At 46.1% G+C, this 27559-nt stretch overlaps 1 protein-coding gene across 1 annotated transcript in view; it reads right to left on the bottom strand.

Annotated features, from left to right (window-relative positions):
• MICALL2 (MICAL like 2) overlaps window positions 1-27191 on the bottom strand; it is a 186117-nt gene extending 158926 nt beyond the window's left edge. Inside the window, exons 1-2 of the mRNA XM_040356703.1 lie at window positions 27083-27191; window positions 9855-10011 (exon numbers count right to left, since the gene is read on the bottom strand). Of these exons, the coding sequence (XP_040212637.1) occupies window positions 9855-9997 (143 nt within the window). The 5' untranslated portion in view covers window positions 9998-10011; window positions 27083-27191. The remainder of the gene's footprint in view (window positions 1-9854; window positions 10012-27082) is intronic.
• Between the last annotated feature and the right edge of the window lie 368 nt (window positions 27192-27559).

Here is a 27559-nt window from a genome sequence, read left to right as displayed (position 1 = left end):
TACGACGGCGTAGGAGACTTACGCCGCTCGTATCTTAGCCTAATTTAAGCGTATCTGGTTTCCAGAATACGCTTAAATTAACGCCGGCGTAGATTCAGAATTACGATGGCGTATCTACTGATACGCCGGCGTAACTCGCTCTGAATCTACCTATAATGTGCATTGGCCTTCAATGTTCCAGCTACAGAATGTATATGCAATGTACCCATGCATGTTAGTACTGGGATCAATAACAATTTACAGTGCTGTTCTTCCAACGTGACGCAAGTTAATTAAAGAAGATGACACACCAGCCGGAGAAGTCTACAAAATTACTCACCCTTCAAAAAGCAAAAATCTACAATATTTGAAAACCGTATAACTGAACAAAGCTACAAATTACAGAAAACGTGTGGACATCTCCTTGAGGTCCGTGTAAACTACCCAATTATCACTGTTCAATGCATGTCTCTTGCAGTGTCTTTATTTCTCAGTGTGATTATAATTTAGGCTGAAATCCACAGATATAAAAGATCAACATTTATTCCAGCTGAAGTGTGTATTCATTACAAATCCTTTAACGCATTTCTAAATACCGCTAGTATAAATTGCCTGAAATATGTCTTTATATGAGCATCCTGTTGAGCACCTTGCAGAGCAGGGCTAGGCTTGGAAAAGGAGGGACATCAAGGTGATCTGATCAGGCTCTATTGTTATGTACACTGCTGTCAAACACTGGGACCTTGCCGACCAATAGAAAGAGCGAGTGAGGACCTCATCAGCTTGCTAGCGCATCCTTACAGGCTGTAGGCAGGCATGTACTGGCCATCGGGACTACCAGGAGTTTCCCGGTGGGCCAATGGCTCAGTGGGCTGGTTTCAGTGACAGCCAGTGGCATCGCTAGGGGGTAGCTTTTGGGGCTATAGCCTCGAATCTTGGGCCCATAGCGTCGAGTCCCAAGCGTCCCCAACCACAGGCCCATGGCCCACCACCAGGCTGTGGCCTCTCTGCAGCTGTGCGGCAGGCAGCACGGGAGAGCGGGGCAGGCAGCACTGTTCTGGCCTCACCGTGCGGGCGCGGGCAGCAGAGAGATTACATCATCTCGCACTGCCCGCCTTCTCTCTGGGGACTCTGAGGTACGGAGGGGCTCACTGGGGACCCTGAAGCAAGGGGGAGGCTCTCAGTGGACCCTGAAGTATAGTTTATATACTGTTTTTGTGCGTGTTAACAAAATTTAATTGGGTCAGTCGGGATGAAGTCCAGGGCCACATTCTTGTCCCAGTCCAGCCCTGGCTGTAGGCGAGATGGTGACCAGGCAAGATGGTACACGTGTATTTTAACCACTTAAGGACCGCCGCACAGCGATATACGTAGAAAGAATGGCACGGCTGGGCACATGGACATACAGGTACCTCCCCTCTAAGAGCCCCGCCGGCAGCGCGCTCGCGACCCAGTCCGAAGCTCCATGACCGCGCCCACGGGACCCACGGACCGGATCGCCGCCGGTGTCCCACGATCGGGATACAGGAGCTGAAGAACGGGAAGAGATGAGTGTAAACAAATCTTCCCGTTCTTCTCTGTCACTTGTCACTGATCGTCTGTTCCCTGTCATAGGGAAAGACGATCAGTGACGTCACACGCCCAGGCACGCCCCCCTACAGATAGAAAGAACACATTAGTACACACTTAACCCTTTAGCACCCCCTAGTGGTTAACCCCTTCACTGCCATTGTAATTTTCACAGTAATCAGTGCATTTTTATAGCACTTTTCGCTGTGAAAATGACAATAGTCCCAAAAATGTGTCAAAAGTGTCCGCCATAATGTCGCAGTCATGAAAAAAAAAAATTAAATTGCTGATCATTGCTGGTAAAAAAAGATAATTTTTTTTTTAAAAATGCCATAAAACTATCCCCTATTTTGTAAACGCTATAAATTTTGCGCAAACCAATCAATAAACGCTTATTGCGATTTTTTTATCAAAAATATGTAGAAGAATATGTATCGGCCTAAACCGAGGGAAAAAAATTATTTATATTTGTTTATAGCGCAAAAAAATTAAAACGCAGAGGTGACCCCCCCTTTCATTATGTGGGAACTTAGGGGATGACGTTACCCCCAGCAGTTATCTGCTTTTCAAAATGCCTTGTACCAGACTGCGCTCACTGGCGCCCCCATCCATATGGTAAACTACTATGCCCAGGGCAGCCGACCCGCCTGTCCACCCCTTGTCCTGGCTCTGCCCCTTGGGCATGTATTAATGATGCAATATCTCACTGTACACTGTGCCACCCAGTGCCGGCCCAAGACATTGTGCTGCCTGGGACCAAGAAATAAATGCTGCCCCCCCCCCCCCCAAAAAAAATCACGCCCACCAAAAGACCCCCACATTCATAATTTGATATCATGATAACTAAAGGGGACCCGTCATGGCTCTATACATGTATAAAGGAGTATAAAGAGGACCTGTCATGGCTCTATACATGTATAAAGGAGTATAAAGAGGACCTGTCATGGCTCTATACATGTATAAAAGAGTATAAAGAGGACCTGTCATGGCTCTATACATGTATAAAGGAGTATAAAGAGGACCTGTCATGGCTCTATACATGTATAAAGGAGTATAAAGAGGACCTGTCATGGCTCTATACATGTATAAAGGAGTATAAAGAGGACCTGTCATGGCTCTATACATGTATAAAGGAGTATAAAGAGGACCTGTCATGGCTCTATACATGTATAAAGGAGTATAAAGAGGACCTGTCATGGCTCTATACATGTATAAAGGAGTATAAAGAGGACCTGTCATGGCTCTATACATGTATAAAGGAGTATAAAAGGACCTGTCAGGGCTCTATACATGTGTATAGGAGTGGAAAAGGACGTGTCATGGCTCTATACATGTATATAGAAATGTTCTGCCCGCCCGCTCCTGTCACCACTAACAGCAGCGGCGCCGGGCTCCTCACAGGCAGTGGCGCCTGCCCGCTCACTCGCTGACTGCTCCCCCCCCCCTGCGAGTGTCCTCACAGGCAGCCCGACGCCGCGCTCCTCACATGCAGCGGAGCAGGCGGGAGTTAGTATGCCGCCCCCCTAAAAGTGCTGCCTGGTACCCATGGTACCACCCGGTCCCATCATAGGGCCAGCCCTGGTGCCACCCATACACCACAAGCAGTGTACAGACATTTAAAAAAAAAAAGTCACCGGCAAGTCGGGTTTCTTTGAAAGAATAGACTTTCACGGAGCCTACCTGCTGGCAAATGTTTCTTGTTCTGACTTTCTGTCCCAGTGAAAGTAAGAATAAAAATGGCAATTGGTATTTCACTGGTGGACCCAAGATTGCATGGGGCCATGAGAAACAAAGTACTGTAACTTCTGTACTCCTAATTCCCCCACAGAGGTAAGAGGAGAAAGGAAGTCAAATTTGTTACAACACTGGGAATATTAATGTTGCAATGTCTGTCCATCTAATTGATACAAGCTGTCTAGGGATAGCAAACATCCCCACTGCACATCACCATCTCAGGTTCTGGGCATACCGTTAGGATGAAATACATGTTCATTTATGAATATGGCTTTTAAAGTGCATTCCTCATACATTTGACATGCTTTCTGTAGGCATTGATCAAGGTGAAAGGCATTTGCATGCAACTGCATACATTAAAGCACATGCAAAATTCATGTATCCCGCATTTTATATACAGCACTATTACCGCCTATGGAAAATTCGCTTCCGGGAAACTGCAGCACAAATGCTGCAAATAAGGTTGTTGTTCATATATAGCATGCTAAGCAGACAATTCTCTTGAAAATAATGGGGCAGCGCTCTGCATGTGCTTTACATTTTGTTCAACATAAATCTCTCCCGAGAGAAAGACAGACTCTGTCATTACTGGCTGCCTTTCGAAAATGCTATTTGCCTGGCTATTTTTCTGTTGAAAAGCCTGTGGCGTGCAAAACACAACCCAAAAACTCCACCCGGTGCAGAGAAAAATGTGCACACACATAAAGAGTGACATCACAAAAAACTGCGACGGGTGCATACGTCAGTGGTCCTCCGAAGAGGACCCGTCTCTGATCCCCCGGGGCGTTAGGCTCCTGACAGGGACTAGAGTTACTGTGGTCCATACAGCCGAAGCCATATGGACCCATCTTGGTCCAGGCAGCCAAAGCCACAAGGACCCAACATCCTCGGAGGGACTGCCGAAACAGAACCCTCCTCGGTGAGGCTCCCCCGAAGGGAGACCCCATGAGAGCCGGTGAGCCTAACCAGAAGGCCGAGTCCACCAACTCCCAAGACTTTCAGAGGCAGGCCCGAGGACCAGCACCCTACTCGCCATACATAAAGTGCCAAGCACCAAACAAAAAAAAGTGACAAAACAAACAAACACGGGGGAAAATAAAAAAGGAAAGTGGGGAGAAGGAAGATGGGAGAGTGAGGTAAAGTGACCAATGTGCAATACATTGGCCGGCCCTCCGGCCAGGAAACAAAAATTCCTCTGGTCCTAGCCAAAAGGCCCGGCCCTAGAAGCAGGTGTGAAAAGTGTGTTGTGGAGATCAGTGACCTGAAGGTGCCACACGATGAGTGCCCCTCAAACACTCGTGCAATGTATGGCACCCCTGGACTGCCACTCCAGGGGCACAATCTCCACGGGCTTTTCAACTACTGGGTTCAGTGCTTTCTGTGTTACTGAAGCTGATCATGTATGCAAATAAAAGTCACAGAAAACACGGCACCTTTCACACTTGCGGACCTTGGGCCAGATTCTCGTACATCCGCGTAAAATTGTGCGGGCGTAACGTATGTAATTTACGTTACGCCTCCGCAACTTATACGGGCAAGTGCTGTATTCTCAAAGCACTTTCTCCGTAAGTTGCGGCGGCGTAGCGTAAATCGGCCGGGGTAAGCCCGCTTAATTCAAATTTGGATCAGGGGGGCGTGTTTTATGTAAATCTTCTGTGACCCGACGTGATTGATGTTTTTCCCGAACGGCGCATGCGCCGTACGTGGAATTTCCCAGTGTGCATTGCTCCAAAGTATGCCGCAAGGATGTCATTGGTTTCGACGTGAACGTAAATGACGTCCAGCCCCATTCACGGACGACTTACGCAAACGCCGTAACTTTTTCAAATTTTGACGCGGGAACGACGACCATATTTAACATTGTTGCGCCGCACTTATGCCACCATATAGCAGGGGCAACATTATGCCGGGAAAAGCCTAACGTAAACGGCGTAAATTTACTGCGTCGGCCGCGCGTACGTTTGGGAATTCGCATATCTAGCCAATTTACATATTTTGACACGTAAATCAGCTTACACGCCCCTAGCGGCCAGCAGAAAATTGCAGTTACGATCCGACGGCGTAAGAGACTTACACCTGTCGGATCTAATGGATATCTATGCGCAACTGATTCTAATGCCCCGTACACACGGTCGCTTTATGTGATGTAAAAAAACAAGGTTTTTAAAAACGTAATTTTAAATGACCGTGTGTGGGGAAAACGTTGTTTTATGTCTTCTGAAAGACGACAAAAAAAAAAAAATTGAAGCATGCTTCAATTTTTTGTGTCGTTTTTCAAAACGTTGTTTTTTGTGTCATAAAAAATGACCGTGTGTAGGCTATATAGACATTTAAAACAACGTTTTTAAACCCGCGCATGCTCACAAGCAAGTTAGGACGCGAGTTTGAATGGAAGAGAGTGCCGTCGTACGTGCTGAAAGTAACCGCGTTTTGCTAGAGCTTTTAGAAAAAACGATGGTGTGTATGCTACATCGTTTTTGAAAATGAAGTTTGAAAAACGTAGTTTTTTTTCCATCACATAAAACGTCGTTTTTTTCTATCACAAAAAAACGACCGTCTGTACGCGGCATAATAATCAGGCGCATAGATACGACGGCTCGGATTAGGACTTACAATGGCGTACATGGCGCTGCGACGTCGTAAGTCCTCTGAGAATCCGGGCCTTTATTTCCGTATACGGATGAAAAAGGGACATACATTAATCCCTATGAGATCGCGGGTGTCAGCGGATGAACATCCGCTGACACCCAATCTCATCAGTGTCCGCAATCCTCCGATTCTGCAGACGGAGAAAAATCCTATTTTTACATCCGTCTGCAGAGCAGATCTGGTAAACACGGACAGACGGTTCGTGTTCATCCGATCCCCCCATAAGGGAGAGCGGAGAAAAGACAGAGCGGTCCCTGCACAGTGTGCGGGGACCGCTCTGTCATCCGCCGGCTCAGCGGGGATCAACGGAGCGATCTCCACTGAGCAAGCGGATACACATGGATGGATCCTCACAGGATCCGATAGTGTGAAAGGGGCCTTAATCTGAATGGGTCAGGGCCTAGGAGACCATTCATATCATATCGTCTTGAAAGTCAGACCCAGTTTAGGTGCAAGACAAAGAGGTGGGGGGGGGAGCTGGTTGGGGTAAAGGGGGTAGATATGTAGGGAGGTCTTCCAGTCCCTACTCAAGATTTGCCTAGCTTTTACCCATGCCGCCCAGATTTTATCAAATTTCTTTGGGCAATTCCTTCCTAAATACATTAGTTTGTAGAGGGGTTGCGCTGCATTGATTAGGGAAAGCCAAAGTTGTTTAGTGGGGGGTTGGGCCTGATTCCAGTGAAGGAGGATTACCCAACTCTTTTTTAAATCACACTGCAGCCGGCCTGCACATATGTGAACCAGTTCCATAGAAAAGGATTTAAGTTCACGTCATGCGAATCGGTTGCAATTCAAAGCGCATCCAATTCGCATATAAGTCTTATGGCGAGAGATGCAGGTGGACGTCACACGAGGGCGTGGCAGTGGGAGACGCGACACCTGGACCGCAGAAGCTCTGGCAAGTGCTCTACAGCCCTATACCACCATGGCATGAAAAATGGGTGAATACTTGAGTAAAAGTATCAGTACTTGTACTTGGTCTTAATTTATTGGGCATCCCTATCTAAAAGAATTGAAAAAGTTGTAGTGCCCCTCTCGATTTGGAAGTGACCATTTACTTTGATTGTCAGGGCAGAGGTGGCTCCTTACATTGGTGTCACTGGTGGGCATTACTGTATTCAGGAAATCAATCCTCCAATGTCTTTTCTTCAAGGAAACCCTAGAAATCTGTAGAGGAACCCCAAGGTTCCACAGAACCCGTTTGAGAAAAGCTGTTCTAGGTGGCGGGGTATAGTTGTGGAAAGACTTTAAGGGCCAGATTCAGAAAGAATGGCGTAACTTTCGGCGGGCGTAGCGCATCTCATATACGCTACCCCGCCGTAACTTAGAGAGGCGAGTACCGTATTCAGAAAGAACTTGCGCCCTAAGTTACGGCGGCGCAGCGTAAATGGGCCGGCGTAAGCGCGCCTAATTCAAATTACCAAGGCAGTGGGCGTGTTGTATTACAATGAGCCGTGACCCCATGTAAATGAGGGGCCGAACGGCGCATGCGCCGTCCGTGGACGTATACCAGTGCGCATGCTCAAAATCACGTCGGCTAGAATGCCTAAGATACGTCGAACACTGCCTATGATGCAAACGTAACTTACGCACAGCCCTATTCATGTACGACTTACGTAAACTACGTAAATTTCGATGGTTGTTCTGACGTCCATACCTTAACATGACTTACCCCTGCTTTATGAGGGGTAAAGTTACGCCGGTCGTACGCCCTACGTAAACAGCGTATATTAATACGCCGGGCGCAAGTACGTTAGTGAACCGGCGTATCTAGGTCATTTGCATATTTATAATGGGAACGGCGAATGCGTCCAGCATAACTATGCGCCCACAATACGCCGGCGTAGGCAAGTTACGTCGGACGGCTGAAGCCATGTTTTTGGACGTATCTTGCTTTGTGAATCGGCGCAAAGATGTGACAGCGAACATTTGAAATTACGGCGGCGTATCTGGAGATACGCCGACGTAAATGCTTTGTGAATCCGGGCCTAAATGTGCAAGGATAGCTGTCACAGTCTAAAACAATATTGTGCCCCATTTCCCTATTGCCAAGCAAAACCAAAAGATGGCATCATGCAGGGCCTACAAAAGCCACATGCGAGACCTCAAAGGGTTGCCAAGCATTGTACTAGCTGAATGTGGACAGTTCTTCTCTCAAACCCTTTCAATCAATAGACCTATTGCTGAATGCTGACCTATCCATTATCAGCTTGTCCGTCTGCCTCATGTTTTAGTCAGAAAGACAAAATAATATTCACTTATGTTTCCGAGAACCACTTAAATGAAGTCAGTTTAGATGTTTGACAGGGTTTTCTGGAAAACATGTTGTGGGGGTGGACAGTTCTTCACACTCCTCAAAGATGCAGTGTTTTTCACATTTTCCAGCATTGCCAACACCCTCGTCATGGTTATTTTCATCCCTCTGTCCAGCAGCCTTTGAGAGCCTAATGAATGCTACGTTTATTTGGCTTCTGAAGATGGCTTCCACCCACACAAGGGGAGGAAAAAACAGCAAAGACTGACCATAATGCTCTGAGAATTACTAAAGAATAAAACAAAATGCATAGCTGAAAGAAAACTGCAATGGTTTTGGTCAACTTATTTACTTTTTTCAATGCTTATCCTACAAAAAATTATTCTGTCACTTTTTTCATTACTTTTCAGAAATTATTTCATTAAAGTGGATGTAAACCCAAAAGTTTTTTTTATTTTTTATGTCACAATGTAGAGTATAAGATTTCCTATCATCTGTGCCCAGTCTTGCCACACAGAGTTAATGCAGCTCTGAGCAATCCTCTTTATTGTTCAGTGAAAATTTACAGACTTCCAGATAAATAAAAAATCCTTTCCTCTCTCCTTGCTTTGAGTGAGAGGTTATTTACATATCTAGCTTGGACATGTTTATCATATGTTATGTAAATCATAATATGAGGTGATCCACAGTATAAAAAAGTAGGAAATCCACCCCCTCCCCCACATAACACATCCTAATATACAATGAACTGTGGATCACCTCATATTATGATAAACGAAAAAATATAGTAAGGAAGGGTGATAACCTCCGTCAAATTCCGCCCCCCCCCCCCCCCCATCTGTGAGATTTTCCTTCACTTCCTGTCCCATACCCAAAATATGAAGTGAGAGGAAATTCTTGGACCTTTCTTCTAGGCCAATCTAACACCAGCAATACCAGGCAAAACTGGATATTGAATGACAGAAGTGTTCCTGTTTATTTGTCCAATGCAAGAGACCCGCTATGATTGTTTAGGACTCATACTTACAAAGAGTATCACTACCGTGTTTCCCCGAAAATAAGCCCGGGTCTTATATTAATTATGCCAACAAAAGACACAGTAGGGCTTATTTTCAGGGTAGGTCTTACCATGTAATGTGCGGTCTTCTCTCCCCCTCTCCCCCTGCCTGACAGGAATCCCCAGTGTGAACTGAGTTAAAATGCTTGTAAAATCCTATAATCCACTCTATTACAGTAGTATATAATGTACAATGTGTGCGTTTCTGTAATATAATTGTGCTAAATACATTTGTTATATCGCCGCTCTGCACTTCTGTTACCCGCCGCAGCTCTCTTCCCCGCAATTATATTACAGAAACACACACATTGTACATTATATACTACTGTAATATAGTGGATTTTACAAGAATTTTTAACTAGGGCTTATTTTCGGGGTAGGGCTTATATTGCAGCCTTCCTGGAAAATAGCACTAGGTCTTATTTTCAGGGTAGGTCTTATTTTTGGGGAAACAGGGTATGTAGATCTCAAGGCCTTCGTTATATAACAGACAAGCTACCGGAATTGTTAACCACGTTTTTTTTTCCAAAAAAGAAAAACCACCAACTTCCACATATCACTATGTAGAAAATGAAAACACTTAGTACAAGTAAAAAAAAAAAAAACACTCACATAAGATCTGGTCGGTGTTTATGTAATATGGCACAAAAAGCCAGTCCATCCCGGAAAGATGTGGTCATGTTTGTGATAGTGACATCTCGATATCCATCACACTGTTGCTTGCACCACTGCTGGAGCGCCTTAATAGCAGCCATCTTAGACAGGACCCCTGGTGGAAGTAGAAAATAAAATATAAAAGTCACTTTGAACCCATCTTCAAACATTTTTAACTTCAACAACAAAACATAAGCAAAATAACAAAATATACTTTTTTGTGTGATTTACACATTTGCTGAGAAAAAGACAATCCCCTCCAAGTGATCAATATTAAATTGAAAGATTTTATCAAACTTTGTAGCTGACGCCTACCCTTTTCTGCTCTGAAGTAGCAATTGTTTTTTCATTATGCATTTTGTAGACTGGATCTGAATTGGAGGTTCTTGTTCATTATAAACCCCTGATGCACTCTGATGCCCCGTACACACGGTCGTTTTTTGTGATTAAAAAAAACGACGTTTTAAAAAACGTCATTTAAAATTATAGTGTGTGGGCAAAACGATGTTTTATGTCTTCAAAAAAACGACAAAAAAATAAATTTGAACATGCTTGAATTTTTTATGTCGTTTTTCAAAACGTAGTTTTTTGTGTCATAAAAAATGACCGTGTGTAGGCAAAACAACGTTTAAAACAACATTTTTAAACCCGTGCATGCTCAGAAGCAAGTTAGGACGCGAGTTTGAATGGAACAGAGTGCCGTCGTACGTGCTGAACGTAACCGCGCTTTGCTAGAGCTTTTGGAAAAAACGATGGTATGTATGCTACATCGTTTTTGAAAATGAAGTTTGAAAAACGTCGTTTTTTTTCCATCACATAAAACGTAGTTTTTTTCTATCACAAAAAAAGACCGTCTGTACGCGGCATTAGGCCCGGATTCAGAAAGACTTACGACGGGCGTATCTGTAGATACGCCGTCGTAAGTCCGAATCCGCGCTGTCGCAACTTTAAGCGTATGCTCAAACTGAGATACGCTTAAATGTTGCTAAGATACGACAGGCGTAAGTCTCCCACGCCGTCGTATCTTAACTGCATATTTACGCTGGCCGCTAGGGGCGTGTACGCTGATTTACGCCTAGAATATGTAAATCAGCTAGATACGCCTATTCAGGAACGTACGCCCGGCCGTCGCAGTACAGATACGCCGTTTACGTAAGGCTTTTTCCAGCATAAAGTTACCCCTGCTAAATGAGTCGCAGCCAATGTTAACTATGGACATCGGCCAGCGTCGAATTTTCCATCGATTACGTTGTTTGCATAAGTCGTTCGCGAATAGGGCTGTGCGTAATTTACGTTCACGTAGAAAGCATTGTCTTTTTGCGGGTTAATTTGGAGCATGCGCACTGGGATACTTTCACGGACGGCGCATGCGCCGTTCGGAAAAAGCGTCATTTACGTGGGGTCACAATAAATTTACATAAAACACGCCCACATCTTCAACATTTGAATTAGGCGGGCTTACGCCGGCCTATTTACGCTACGCCGCCGCAACTTTGTTTTGTGAATACTGCACTTGCCTGTCAAGGTTGCGGAGGCGTAGCGTAAATAGGATACGTTACGCCGGCACACAAATACGCGCTACTTACCTGAATCTACCCCTTAGTGTTCTGATAACCCTTTAGAAGTATTTAAAGTGGATGTAAACACATTGTTAATCCAGCTCTGAGCAATTTACTTTTATTGTTCAGTGAAAATTAACAGACTTCCAGATAAAAACCTGTCTAAATAAAAAGTCCTTTCCGTCCCCTTGCTTCGAGTGACAGGGTTTTTACATATCTCGTGCACTAGCTTGGACACATGCACATTCCTGGATGTTTATCATAATATGGGGGGTGATCCATAGTTCATTGTGAGAGGTAATGTATGTCACTCGAAGCAAGGGGACGGAAAGGACTTTTTATTTAGACAGGTTTTTATCTGGAAGTCTGTTAATTTTCACTGAACAATAAAAGAGGATTGCTCAGAGCTGGATTAACTCTGTGTGGCAAGACTGGGCACAGATGATAGGAAATTTTATTCTCTACATTGTGACGTCAAAAAAAAAAAAAATGTTGGGTTTACATCCACTTTAACTCTTATGGAGAATCTCACCGAAAACGAATTTCCCATTGCAGGGGATGCCTAAAGTCTGCTTTAGTGCAGACTTCTAGGAAAATCAGTGAGCTAATCAACAAGCAGGAAGTGACATTTTGGGGGGCTTTCCATACACCAGTGGTGTACGATGCGCCTTCAGGTTGCCATATTGCATTGAATTTTACAGAAAGTGACAGCAGCTGCAGATTAAAAAGGAAATAATCTAAAATAAAATAAATTTACAATATGAGCTGTCTATGCTATTGTTATTATATGCTACATTTTTATCTGTGAAAATAGAACTACCCTTTAACTATCCGCTTGCTTAATGGGGGATCTCTCTGCTGATCACCGCTGAGTGGGTGAATGACAGGTCCATGTCTGCTTCGCTATGCAGAACAGACACAGAGACAGTCCCAATCTCCTCTATGGGGCAATCGGATGGAAACGGACCGCCTGTTCGTTTCTATCTGATCTGATCTGCTGGATGAATGGGACCACCAACCATCTGATTTTGGCAGACAGGATCAAATCGGATTGGATGGCGGCGGATGTGAACGGACATGTGTTTGGACATCAACCGCTCCATAGCGGAGACTAAAGGGTCCAATCAGGTCCACCTGAAAAAATGACAGACGGACTTAATCGGACAGCCCATGTGAAGAGGGGCCGCTGTGATTTTATGTTTAACACTCAGATTTCTATCCAGTTCTCAATAAAGTGTATGCTAGATGATAATGTCAATTTAGAGAGTCCAGTTCACCAGTCAAGCTTCCGTTTGGGCTTCATACATCCACACAGGGCCGATCCTAGGCAGGGTGCACAGGGTGCATTGCACCCAGGCGCCTGCAGAGGTGGGGGCGCCAAACATCTAACAGACTCTCTAACAGAAGCCCTCTCTGTGTCCATCACAGAGACCCCCCTCCAGGTCCCAATAAAGTACTCTGCTTCTCTTGCTGTATTTTGTTTATTGTTAAGAGATCATGTAAGGATCCCAGATTAATGAAGACTTTGTGGGGGAGCATCTCTGTGGTTGAGTCATTGCCATAGAAACATTTGTAAAGGGGAGGAGTTAGTAAAATGACGACGCAATGTGGGTGCGCCAGAAATATTTCTGCACCCAGGCGCCTGTGACCCTAGGATCGGCCCTGCATCCACAGGCAATGCAATGACAGTCCCCGCCCTAGGACCACCCCCTCCAACATGTTTCACCCAACAGGGCTTAGTCATAGAAACATTGTCTGGTCTCCCTACATGTCTTCTTTTCTCTACACCGCGATTGGAGACCGAAAGCGAACTATGACAGCTCAGTCACCTGTTCTTAGTACAAAAACCTTGCCCGGCCATGGACATATAGGTGCAGCGTGTGGCTGTTAAAGTCCACCATCTTTGCTGCTGCGCATATGGGCAGCAAGAGGTTAATAAACTGCCCCCCAAACTAAATGAGCAATTTACCCCTGAAAAGGACCCCACAGGAAGGGTAGATTTTTTATTTTTTTTTATTTTTGTGGAATAAAGCTGGCAATAGATGGATCGCAGTTTAGCAGGAACCAGACAAATTCTGATCCATGTGTGGCCATTCCACAAGCTGGAAAATCTTTGTTAAAGGGGTTGTAAAGGTAAATGTTTTTTCACCTTAATGCATCCTATGCCCCCCCCCCCCCGAACCCCCGTTTTACTTACCTGACCCCTCGAAAGTCCCGCGCGCATCCATGTGATGGTCATCGGTTCCCAGCCTGGCCAGTAGATTGGCTAGGCTGGACGGATTGATAGCAGCGCAGCCATTGGTGTTAATCCCTTCCCTGCCAGTGGCATTTTTATAGTAATCCAATGCATTTTTATAGCACTGATCGCTATAAAAATGGCAATGGTCCCAAAAATGTGTCAAAAGTGTCCGCCATAATGTCGCAGTATCGAAAAAAAAAAAACGCTGGTCGCCGCCATTACTAGTAAAAAAAAATGCCATAAAAATACCTCCTATTATGTAAACGCTATAACTTTTGCGCAAACCATAGGCGTGCACAGGGGGTGTGCCAGGTGTGCCCGGGCACACCCTAATCCTAAGGTTGGCAACCCGTCAATCTTGATCTACCTGCCGATCATGGGTAGGTGACAAGTAAACTGCGATCCTTCCTTGCTGAGCCTCAGAATCTGGACAGGAAGGGCAGCGGGGCTGGGATAAAGTGGAACCGATCTGTGTTTTCCTCCTGCAGCAGCTGAAAGTAGGCTTCTCCTCCTCTCCCCAAAATTCAACTGCTACAGGAGCAAAATACAGGGGGATCGGTACCAATATATGCCACCCCTACTGTCCCTGTTCATCTCCTTTCTGCTGCCCGGGTCCCCCTTGCTCCCTACCATTATTTCAGGATGGATAGTGGGGAAGAGGCCAGTACATATGTCACACATATGTGTTGGAGCTTTGAGGTGCACACCCTAGTGATATAGGCTGTGCACGCCTATGGCGCAAACCAATCAATAAACATTTATTGCGTTTTTTTTTTACGAAAAATATGTAGGAGAATACGTATCGGCCTAAACTGAGGAAAAAATTTTTTTTTTTTTATATATATTTTTGGGGGATATTTATTATAGTAAAAAGTAAAAAATATTCATTTTTTTTCAAAATTGTCGCTCTATTTTTGTTGATAGCGCAAAAAATAAAAACCGCAGAGGTGATCAAATACCACCAAAAGAAAGCTCTATTTGTGGGAAAAAAAGGACGCCAATTTTGTTTGGGAGCCACGTCGCACGACCGCGCAATTGTCAGTTAAAGCGACGCAGTGCCGAATCGCAAAAAGTGCTCTGGTCTTTGACCAGCAATATGGTCCGGGGGTTAAGTGGTTAAGCTGCCGATCTATTCTGACAGTGGAGAGAATGTCTCGTGGGGGGGTATTCTTCTATCCTCCTCATATGTGTGGATGGAGGGATCTGTTCGTTTTCAGCCCATTAGGCTTTGACTGCTGGACTTTAGATAAGGATCCCAGACAGCTTATGTTTCCCCTGCATAGACAGGATTGAGGATTTCTTGCTCCTATGAACGTGCCCGGCCTCTTACCTGCCTATCTTTGCATTCCAGCTGGAACAAAGGGAAAGAATCCAATGTGATGGTAAAGTGAAGATGAAGCAGATCAGAGACATTGTATCTTCTATAAGACTGACAAGGATCTGAGTCCTGAGCTCAGGAAGTGTTCTAGAAGTTATCCGGGTGCCTTGAGCAAAACACACATCATAACAGGATGGCAGACAAAGCGCTCAGATAATCGCCAAGTGTCTGCCACAAATACAACTCCTTCACTTTCAGTGTCCCGACCCCGTTGTGTATACAGGGGTATGAGGAACATCCTGGTATTCTGCACCCAGGGAGCTGCAGGTGGGTTGTACGGCCGCCCAATGAAGAGAATGGCGAGACACGTCTGTACACGGGGAAAACACGCATGTCTTCATAGGAATACATTGTACAGACATGCAAGAAAGCATCAGCGCTTACCCAAGTATGGCGGCGTACAGCCATTCACATCTATGGGTGACTGTATGTGCCACCTGTGCAATAACATTGGAGCATAGTTGGGCCTCAAAACCAGCCATGTGACCTTTAGGCTGCATTCACACCTGAGCGTTGTCGCCTGAAAACGCGACGCTCAAAAACGCTAGAGGGGAAAAAATACATTATTCTCTATGGAGATGGTTCACATCTCTACTCCAAAACGCCTGACGCCGAACGCCTGAAGCTCAAACAAGTTCCCGACCCTTTTTTGACGAATCGGGAGGTTTGGGCGTTTCTATTTCCCATAGAAAGTAATGGAAACGCTCGATTCAAGCGACTAGCGCGACAACGAGCGTTTGCTACGGGCGTTTTGTCGCTTTAATCAATAGAACTTTTCACCCAGGCAGAAGATAAAAAAAATCTACCAACATAGCAACAAGTGATGAAAATATGGTAATTTTTCCTATTGGCTAAAATAAAAAACGTTGAAGTACAAAAACGTCGGACAACGCTGTATGCAAACGTGCAAATAAGCATGAATGCGTGCGACAAAACGCCGGAAAAAAACGATCGAACGACCTACGCTTAGGTGTGAATGCAGCCTTAGGGCTCGTTTACACTAGTAATGTCATCTAAAGAGCGGTGGATCGCTGTTCAGAGGGCGTTGGACAGGTGGGGATAATCAGGAAATAATCTTTGTGGCATTGCGACCTTGGCATGTATACACCCACATCTGCTGCCTGTGCAGCTTAAAGTGGATGTAAACCGGAATTTTTTATTTTTTTTTTGCTGCCACAATGTAGAGTATAAGATTTCCTATCTTCTGTGCCCAGTCTTGCCACAAAGAGTTAATCAAGCTCTGAGCAATCCTCTTTTCTTTTTTCAGTGAGATAAACAGACAAACGAGAGAAAACATTTGTCCGTTCTTCCCCCTTGCTGTGAGTGACAGGTTATTTACATATCTCATGCACTAGCTTGGAGACAGGCATTATTTTTTAATTCCCACCCCCCACTCCTTTTCTGAAGTCATGCGGTTACTTTTCTGGATTTTAACTGGATGTTCGTGATCATAGCAGAATTTAGTGTAAGGAAAACACAAGACAAAATGCATGTTAACAAGGGGAGTGTAGAGGTTTGCGGGGAGTCTACTGACATCACAACTCCACCCACCGAGCTCCAAACAACAGATCCACCCACAGAATCTGCAGTTTTTCAGTTCTTATAACAGACAGAGGGGAGACATTTGACAGGTAAGGATACATGATGGAGGCATGTATATCCTTATAGATCAGCACTATGGCAGTAGTTTAGAAAGGATGAGAGCGGCTTTACATCCACTTTAACCTTCAATCATTTTTTTCAACTTTCCATCTATTAAAGTGGTTGTAAACCCTGTTACACCACTTTTGCCTACAGGTAAGCCTATAATAAAGGCCTATAATAAGACTTAACTGTAGGTACCATGAATATCTTCTAAACTTGCACAGTTTAGGAGATATTCACTGTATGCGCTTGCGCTGACATCATCTGCGCATGCACACTGAAGGAACGGCCCGCTCGTGCCGTTTCTTCAGGGCCCGTGTCGTGACTGGCGGCTTCTGCGAGTGACTTAATCGCGACTCCGGCCAATCACATAGCGCCGGACCTGGAATGCCGAGTACTACAGAATTCTATAGAGTCACCCAAGTGACAGCTCTGAGTGGGCAGGGTCTGCTGACATCACATCCAAGGTGATGTCATCCGCAGGCGCAATCCTTGCCGACGGAAATCACCGAACCTCCAGGGCGACGTGGAATTTGAGGTAAGTGGCCAGTCGGTCTCACATCCTTGCTTCACTCAGGCGGCTCGCTACGCTCGCTCGGCCTCCTGGCTCTTTTTTTAACATCCTCCAATCCACAGGGATGTTAAGGAATGAGCCTGGATGCCGGCCGAGGTTCGGAGATTTCCGTCGGCAGGGATTGCGCCTGCGCAGTCCTTACAGGAACCATCTCGATAGGGGAACCATACCAACAAGTCAACGGCACCCAGCAGTGGTCTCCGGCTTTTTGATGTCTACACAAGGGAAGATTTTATAGGTAAATAACATGCATAGAATCACCCCCTTCAAATCATTCTCTGCAGCCATTACCTTTTTTACCACCACCCCCTCCCTTTAAGCCCTGTACACACGGGCCAGAATCTCGTCAGGAAAAAAAAAAATCATAATTTTTCCTGACGAGATTCTTGGCAAGAATCTCTTGCCACCCGAGTGTACAGACACTCCTTTCAAAAGACCTGCAGATCTTTTGAAAGGCAAGAACGAGGTGACGTCATCGCGTACGACGTCACATTCGATGCCGTCGCCTCCATCTTGCTGCACCCTACCTATGCCTAGGAAGCAACCGCGCATGCGTCAAAGTCATTTCGAGAATGCGCGGGTTTCCACGGCGACAGGTAAGTATACACACACTCGGGTTTCTCAGCAGGAAAGTTCTCCATTTTTCTCGTCGAGATTTTAGGCAGTTTTCTTGATGAGAAACCTGAAAGCCTCGTACACACGCTCGGTTTACTCAGCAAGAAAGCTCTGCTAGCAGTTTTCTTGCTGGTTCTTGCCGAGAAAACCGAGCGTGTGTACAAGGCTTCAGAATATGAGCTCTACGAGCCGGGCCCTCCTGTACCTTCTGTATTGAATTGTATTGTAATTGTGCTGCCCCCCCCTCTACATTGTTAAGAGCTGTGTTGGCGCCATATAAATCGTGTATAATAATAATAATAATAATAATAATAATAATAATAATAGTAGAATCCAGTAAATGCACATAGAATTCTTATGGGAAGATTATGGTTGAAATGAATGGTGACAGGGTCTCTTTAAAGTCCATCTAAAGCCCAAGATTGCTTGGTCTTGGCTACCCTGGCAATTTTAATCTCAAGCTTTTAAGCAATTTAAATTCTTGTTGTCAATTCCCTTGTTCACAATCAATTGCAAACAATTTTACACGTCGCCAATGAGGTGATTATCAACCATTGCTCAACAGCATGAGATTACATTCAGATGTGTAGCCGAGCTCAGGATGAACATTAGGGTCTGATTCACACCTATGCAGGTTGCAGGTTGCATATTCCAGGTGCATTTTGGATTTTTCAATGCACGTTTTTGATCCATAAGTCTATGGAACCAAAAAGTAGAAAAAAAAAAACAGTCTCTGGCCCTTTCCATAAACTGCATTGGTGTGAATGTGACCCATAGGAAACCATGCTACATGGACTGTAGTGTGTTTCTGCAAAACTGAAAACGCACTAAAAAATGCATAGATGTGAACCAGGCCTAAGTCCACGTTGACATGTCAAATCGCTGCTGCCTATTGCCGGCAGTGGCACCGTCTGAATCGGGGGGCGGGGCCAAGTCCTGTAGTTGGCGCCTATGGATGGCGAATACAGGACTCGGGAGCGCGCCCGCAAGGTAACCCCCTTGGGAGAGCGCTTCCCAGGGGGGTTACCAGAAGCAGGGAGGAGCCGAGACAGCCGCCGAGGGACCCCAAAAGACGTGGATCGGAGCCACTCTGTGCAAAACGAACTGCACAGTAGAGGTAAGTATGACCTTTAAGGCCCGGTACACACGAGCAAACATGTACGATGAAACCGGTCCGTCGGACCGTTTTCACCGTACATGCCTGCCAGAGGGCTTCTGTACGATGGTTGTACTAACCATCGTACAGAAGTCCGCGCGTAAACAATACGCGGGGCGTGTCCGCGTCGTCGCCGCGGCGATGACGCGGAGACGTGGCGGGCCTGCTATTTAAAGGCTTCCACGCATGCGTCGAAGTCATTCGACGCATGCGAGGGACGGCGGGTGCTCGGACATGTACGGTAGGTCTGTACTGACGACCGTACATGTCCGAGCGGGCAGGATTCCAGCGGACGGTTTTAAAACACGTCCAGGAATATTTGCCCGCTGGGAAAAGGCCCGGTGGGCAAATGTTTGCTGGAATTCGGCCCGCTCGCGCCTACACATGACCGAACATGTATGCTGAAACTGGCCCGCGGACCAGTTTCAGCATACATGTTTGGTCGTGTGTACGGGGCCTAAGCCTCATACACGGTACGATTGTTGGCAGGAATTAATCGGCTGTTGACTGACTGTTTCTGTCAACAGCTAAAATGAAAACGCATAAAAAAATGCATAGGTGTCACCCAGGCCTTAGAGGCTGAGCCTGGGGACGAATGCCCAGAGCCCAAGCCGCCTGCATTCTGAGAATTTGCCCACGGGCACATATTGCCCTAAATATCTGTACTGCTCAGTGCACCGTCCGCCCTCAGTATCTGTCAGACTGCTGAAGATGGGGCTGGATAGCGCACCTTTGCCTTCCTCCCGTGCCAAAATACCGGCGTTTCACCAGGGCTAATCATCCGGGGCCTTAGATGTGGTGGCTGCATTAGTTTTCTCTTTTCACCCTTTGCATACAGGGGGTTTAGTCCAATCCAGGGTTTCCATGCACCTGTGAGGAGGCGGAGCACCATCCACACATTCCAGGCACACATCTCTTAAATCATTTAACCAGTGGCGACTGGTGCTAAAAAATTTTGGGCGGGCGCAAACGGGAAAAAAAACAATTCCAGCCTCACTGGGCCCATCAAATGCAGCCACTGGGCCCATCAAATGCAGCCACTGGGCCCATCAAATGAGGCCACTGGGCCCATCAAACACAGCCACTGGGCCCATCAATTGTCACCACTGTGCCATGCCATCAAACGCAGCCACTGTGCCATGCCATCAAACGCAGCCACTGTGCCATCAATTGTCACCACTGTGCCATGCCATCAAACGCAGCCACTGTGCCATCAATTGTCACCACTGTGCCATGCCATCAAACGCAGCCACTGTGCCAATTGTCGCCACTGTGCCCTTTGTCCCACTGTGCCCTTTAATTGTCGCCACTGAGCCCTTTAATTGACGCCACTGTGCCCTGTAAAATGCCCCCGCCCGGCACTTACCTTTATGGGGGTCAGCCATCCTCCTTTCACGTCCCTCGATGACACTTCAGCCAATCAGAACCGGTGAACCCGATTGGCTGAGACGCCTGTCAGTCTTATCTAAGGAACGCACCCCCCGTACGTCCCTTAGATACGTTTCCGGAAGCCTGTGGGCTGTACTCGGAAAGCCTATCAGAGCCGCTGGCCGTTATTCAGGTGGCCGGCGCTCACCATCTGGCCATCTGAATAGTCGCGGCAGCGGCAACGATAACATCCAGAGCCAGAGGGGGCGGCGCTCCGGCGCCCTCTATAGACGCACCGCCACTGCATTTAACCCTAAAATGTGAGTACCACTCAGTACAGCTACATGCAGCCAGGTAGCAGGGCTGGGCTGCCCACCTGAGCTTCCCTAGTAGAAATGGGCTCGGGCGTGTACGTGATCCCACCTGCCCGATCCCATCAGGAAGCGACCCTGCACACCGCTAATCACAGGCAGTGAGACATTTCTCTGTCCATAGCGGCACAGATCAGTAAATGTCTCAGTGCCTGTGATTAGCTGCCTGCAATGTCGGCTTCCTGGCGGGATCGGGCAGGTGGGATCACAGGTGGGCAGCAGCCTGAGCCCTTCTCTATTCCCTAGTTGAGGAAAGAGCTGGGATTGGATGCACAGAGCTAAACGCCCAACGTGCCCATAGCTTTACTTTCAACCAATGATCCCGCCAGTAACACACTTCCTATCCTAGGGTGACAGCATTCACTCACTGTAATGTATCTATAAAATGAGTAGCATTGTTATCCTAGAACAGGACTACAGAACACCTCCTCTGATCTACATAACATATCGAGGGGGGGGGGGTCAGTAGTCTTTTCCATGGGCAGTGATGTTGAACCTTTGCACCCCAGATGTTTTGGAACTACATTTCCCATGATGCTCAGAAAACCCAAATTATATCTATACTTAAAAAATCTTCCCTCCACCCCCTCCCCTACTTACCCAGTATAAAAAAATAGATCTGTATACTTTTTTTTTATTATTATTCCACTCTGGTCCGCTCATGTGATCCAGCAGCTCTGTGTAAGGGAGTTCACATTGTTGGCATTCCCTCCTCTCCCCTGCAGCAGCCACTCGCTGACACAGGGAAGCCAGCGAAACAGGATCATATGACCAGACCTAAGCAGATTGAAAATAGGAAAGTATACAGATCTTTTATATACAGGTAAATCAGGATAGATAGGAGGGAGGGGGGGGGGGGGGGGGGCGTTACAATTAAGGAATAGATATACCGTATTTTTCGGACTATAAGACGCACTTTTTTCCCCCAAATGTATGGAGGAAAATGTACCTGCATCTTAGGCCCCGTACACACGAGAGGATCTATCCGCTGGAATTGATCTGCGGATCAGTTCCAGCGGATAGATCCGCTGGTGTGTACATCCCAGCGGATCTTTTTCCGCTGATTTTTTTCGGGCCGACCGATTTTTCAGCAGATAAAAATTTCTTAGCATGCTAAGAAATCTATCCGCTGGAATCGGCTTCAGCGGATCGTTTCGGTGGTCTGTACAGACTCACCGGATCGATCCGTCCGATTCCCTCCCTCGCATGCGTCGTAATGATTCGACGCATGCGTGTGTATCCTTATATGACAGCGTCGCGCACGTCGCCGCGGCGACGGCGCGACACGTCATCGCGATGGGATTTCGGCGCGGATTTCGATCCGATGGTGAGTACACTCCATCGGATCCAAATCCGCAGAAATCCTCGTGAGGATTTATCCGCGGATACGGTCCGGCGGCGTGTCGGCTCGTGAAGCGGGCGGCGTGTCGGCTCGTGAAGCGGGCGGCGTGTCGGCTCGTGGAGCGTTGCGCTAGTCCAGTGCACGGCGTCACTACGTATTCCTCCGTGCTCCATGCTCTCCTGAGTCAGCTGACCATAATAGATTCACCTCATTGGTTGCTCCCTCACAGGCATCTGTACAGCATACAGACTGCAGTACACTTACCATACTCTATTAGTGGCATTTAAAAAAACGAGATTACGGTAATTTACAGTAGTAAGGAATATTTACAGTGAACTGAATTCTGTTAAATGTTATTAAATATTTCAGTACACCATTTGGGTCAGAATCTTTTTTTTTCTAATTTTTCTCCTCTAAAACTTAGGTGCGTCTTATGGTCCGAAAAATACGGTAGTTCGTTTTCTTCTACTATGACAGACTAAAGGGGAGAAAATAAGGAAGGTTGGTTGGTTTACACACCACAAATCAAAAGTGAAAGTGCTGGATAACATCAAACTTAGACACACGATGTGCACAATCATCTGTTTTTTTAATGCTGCATTTACATTAATAGTCTTCAGATAATCAAATGATTGTGTACCTAAAGCTGCCCATACATTATACAATGTTCTTTAGATTTACCTTCAACTATGTAGTGCAGGGGAATGCCTGATTGCATACAAATTGAAAGTGTTTAGGTCTGACCTTGTATTATATGGGCTTGGTAAATCTACAATGTATGGCCAGAATTAGCGTTTCATGATCGCGCCCAGAATCGCACCGCACACACAGCACAGCCCGTTCATTTCAAAGCGCAACAAATACTGCACGGTAACTTATGCGCCTTTTTAACCACTTCTAGACACCCGCCGTCGTTCCACGTACGATAGCTGCCATAGCCCCAGTATTTTTTTTTTTTTAAAAGGTGGGCGGTCCGCTTTCAGGTAAAAGTGGTCTCTGCGGCGGATTCGCCGCAAGATCACTTTTAAATCGGCAGCGGGAGAGGTGACCATCCCCCTCCCGCCTCGTCCCGGTCATCTCCGCGGCTTACCGGAGCCGTTGGTAGCGGCGGAGACGATCCAGTCCTTTCCCCTCAGAGGCATGAAGTCGAGTAAGGGCATGATGGCCCCTCACTCAACTCCATACCATTGGATGGCAGAAGCGACGTCAAACACCACTTCCATCCAATGGCCTTAAAGGGGACATTTTTATTTTAACCACTTGAGACCCGTGCTATTGACAAAAGACGTCAACAGCGCGGCTCTCAGGTGCCAAGTGGACGTCTTTTAAAGTGCATTACCCGCGCGCCTCTGGGGGGCGCGCAGCGGGTAAACACTGTCCCGGCGCATCGCTGGGAAGCCAATGCGTGTACCTGGCGGCCGCGATGTCCGCCGGGTACACGCGATCGTCGGGAACACAGCAGGGACGTGGAGCTCTGTGTGTAAACACAGAGCTCCACATGCTGTCAGAGGAGAGGAGACCGATCTGTGTCCCTTGTACATAGGGACACAGCATCGGTCACCTCCCCCAGTCACCCCCCTTCACCTACAGTTAGAACACTATATAGGGAACACAGTTAACCCCTTCCTCACCCCCTAGTGTTAACCCCTTCAATGCCAGTCACATTTATACAGTAATTAGTGCATATTTATAGCACTGATCGCAGTATAAATGTGAATGGCGCCAAAAATGTGTCCGATGTGTCCGCCATAATGTCGCTGTCCCAATAAAAATCGCAGATCGCCGCCATTACTAGTAAAAAAATAAAAATAAAAACAAAACAATTCTGTCCCCTATTTTGTAGGCGCTATAACTTTTGCGCAAACCAGTCGCTTATTGCGATTTCTTTTTTTTTTTTTTTTTACCAAAAATATGTAGAATACGTATCGGCCTAAACTGAGATTTTTTAATTTATATTTTTTTTAAATTGGGATATTTATTATTGCAACAAGTAAAAAATATTGTATTTTTTTTTTCAAAATTGTCGCTCTTTTTTGTTCATAGCGCAAAAAATAAAAACCGCACAGGCGATCAAATACCACCGAAAGAAAGCTCTACTTGTGGGGAAAAAAGGACGTCAATTTTGTTTGGGAGCCACGTCGCACGACCGCGCAATTGTCAGTTAAAGCGACGCAGTGCCGGAAGCTGAAATTTCACCTGGGCAGGAGGGGGGTATATGTGCAAGTGGTTAAAAGAGTTGTAAATAAAAAAAAAATATTTGCTGAAATGACTGTTTACAGGGTATAGAGACATAATAGTTAACTGATTCCTTTTAAAAACGATTAAAAATAGATAAAAACCAATCATATATTGTACCTGCAGTTTAGTTTAGTTTTTGCCTGTTGCTTCCTGTCTCTCTGATGTACAGAGCCACAGAGCCAATACAGGGCAGTGATGGAAAACGAAACTGATTGGTGCTGTGGGGTTTTAGACACACAGTAATCACACCTCCTTGATTAGTGACCACAGAGAGAAAGCTCCCAGTACTGTGGTTATCAGGAAACAGACAACCAGGAAGTGTGGAGATCAGAGAAGAATTACAGCAACTTGAGAGCAAAAACGAACAATGAGGACATGAAAACAGCACTGCAAGGTAAAGGAAGCTATTAAGATAAAAAAAAAATCCTTTAAGTGTATTTTATTTTTTATTGCATTTTTGACCCCCAGATCTCATATTTAAGAGGACCTGTCATGCTTTTTCTTCTATTTGAAGGGATGTTTACATTCCTTGTAATAGGAATAGGGTGACCCAAATTATTCTTATTTTTTTTTTTAAAGAAGAATGTAAAAATAACAAATTAGAAGTAAAATAAATAAGGAAAAAAAAAGAATGAATAATTTTAAAGCCCCCTGCACACAGAAACGAACGTATTTGTGAGTCGCGCCCGCATATGTAAACGCTGTTCAAACCACACATAATGCGTTTCAGGATGGAAATCTAGGGCCAGATTCACGTAGAACCGCGGCGGCGTAACATATAGTAGATACGTTACACCGCCGCAAGTTTTCATCGCAAGTGCCTGATTCACAAAGCACTTGCGTGAAAACTTACGCTGGTAGCCTCCGGCGTAAGCCCGCGTAATTCAAAGGGGCGTGTGCCATTTAAAAAAGGTGCGCTCCCGCGCCCGACCTACTGCGCATGCTCCGTTTCGAAATTCCCGCTGTGCTTTGCGCGAAGTGACGTCATTTTTTCGAACGGCGACGACGTGCGTAGCGTACTTTCGTATTCCCGGACGTTTTACGCAAGAAGAAAAATTTTTAAAATTTATACGCTGAAACGACGGCCATACTTTAAACAGCACATACGTGTGCTGTGTAAAGTTAGGGTACCTAAAACGACGACTAACTTTGGGACGGGAAACTAGACTAGCAGCGACGTAGCGAACGCGAAAAACCGTCGTGGATCGCCGTAACTCCTAATTTGCATACCCGACGCTGGTTTACGACGCAAACTCCCCCCAGCGGCGGCCGCGGTATTGCATCCTAAGATCCGACAGTGTAAAACAATTACACCTGTCGGATCTTAGGGATATCTATGCGTAACTGATTCTATGAATCAGTCGCATAGATACTCTGAGAGATACGACGGAGTATCTGAGATACTCCGTCGTATCTCCGCTGTGAATCTGGGCCCTAAAGCGGAACTTTAATCTGGAAATAAAACTTTGTGCCACACAGCTCAGTGCGAAGATAAATGAGCCCCCCAGCGCATGCACAGGAGTGGCATATCCTCCATCCAGCCAATCAAAATGATGATTAGAACCTGGAAGGAGCCACTGGAGATGTGAGGGGCCACACTGCGGAAGTAGAGGTGTGCAGAGTTCCACTTTAAGGTGGATAGATTGGTGTGGGAAATGAACCTAGAACCCCCCCCCCCCCCCCCCCATGTGTCCATATAAGGGCAATGACCTCACCAGCAACCCGCCCCTTTGTTTATATGTCAGCTGATTGGAGCACAGGTTTGATGTACAAATAAAGAGGAGCTCCAATCACATCTCTAGGGATCACTCTGTCAGCCAATCACATGGCGAGGAAGCCCACAAAACACCTTAACTCTTAAAGGGCCGGCGTCTCCTGCTGATGGGAAAGAGACAAGCAATTTTTGGGAAGATATTTTAGTAAAGATCCGAAGTCTAGGAAACGGAGGCTTCAGTTTTTATTATCTCATCGATCTCCAATTGGATCAAAATGATCGAGTTGGCAGATAATTGAACCTTCTCTTCTGATCGACTTGGATTCGATGAAACGAAGCCGATCGGCAAGGGCAGAAAATGACTGACTGTTTTTTTTTTATTGATTGGCCATAAAACGATTTGGTGAAAAATTCAGTCGTAGTTTAATCAGATTAGGAGTTTGCATACAGGTGTGATCAATAAATGATATCTTCAATCTACCAATCAAAATGTGTGTGTGGCATATCAATCGATTGGGTTGTCCACTAAAGATCACGTATTTCTATCAGGAGAGATCGATAAAGACATTGATCATTTATTGAAGCGTGTATGGCCACCATTATTCTGCCTATCCCCCCGTATCTAAGCCATAAACAATACAATCTGGTTGTACAATCTCATTCACTGAAAGGATCTAATAGGAGGACAAACCTAAACCATCCAATCATTGAGATAGAATTGTAACTTATTGATCACATCTCTGTTTCCAACATGTCACCCCATAATCTGATCCCTTTGGTGGTCACCATAAAGCAGATCGTACAATCAGATTGTATGGAGAGCTGTAGACATGTGTGTATAATAGAGGGATCGTCCTGTGTGTGGAGACAGCTGTGTCCTCAGTACAAGGGAACCGATCTCAGCACCGCACAGATCTGATGGTCACACACACACAGTGCTCCCCCCTCCTCTCCCCCCATGATATCACAGCCAGGGATCGCACCTTACCTGATCGCTCAGTGGTGTCTCTCCCCCATACACGGACAGGACACGTACACACCGATCTCCCCGCACACAACTGTTGCTCCCTGAGCTCTGTACACTGAGCACTGCAGAGCCGGGGGAGGGGGCGGGACTGCGGGGGAGGAGGCGGGGCCGGCTGTCAATCTCTGCGTGTGTGGGCGGGGCCAGCAGTCAGCGTGCCGCTTGTTGTGTGCATGGAGGAGTGATGGCTCTGTACACCGGAGGGGGCGCTGTACTCTGCTTGTCGTACGATCAGACGATGGGGTCGGTCAGATCGGTGTATAAATAGCTGCTGCTCATTCTCTCTGCTTAGTTCTCATAGACCGTATCTGTTCAATGGTGCCCATACACGCTTCAATTTTTTAATCCTTTCGAATCCACAATCAATCAAATAGCCATAACTTCCCTCCATGTTTTAAAATTTTCCTATGGATAAAAAAGCGATAGAAAAAACGATCGTCT

This window comes from Rana temporaria, chromosome 6 (assembly GCF_905171775.1).
Source record: "Rana temporaria chromosome 6, aRanTem1.1, whole genome shotgun sequence".
In the NCBI taxonomy this organism is placed as follows: Eukaryota; Metazoa; Chordata; class Amphibia; order Anura; family Ranidae; genus Rana; species Rana temporaria.
This window is presented reverse-complemented; position numbering and strand designations above follow the sequence as displayed.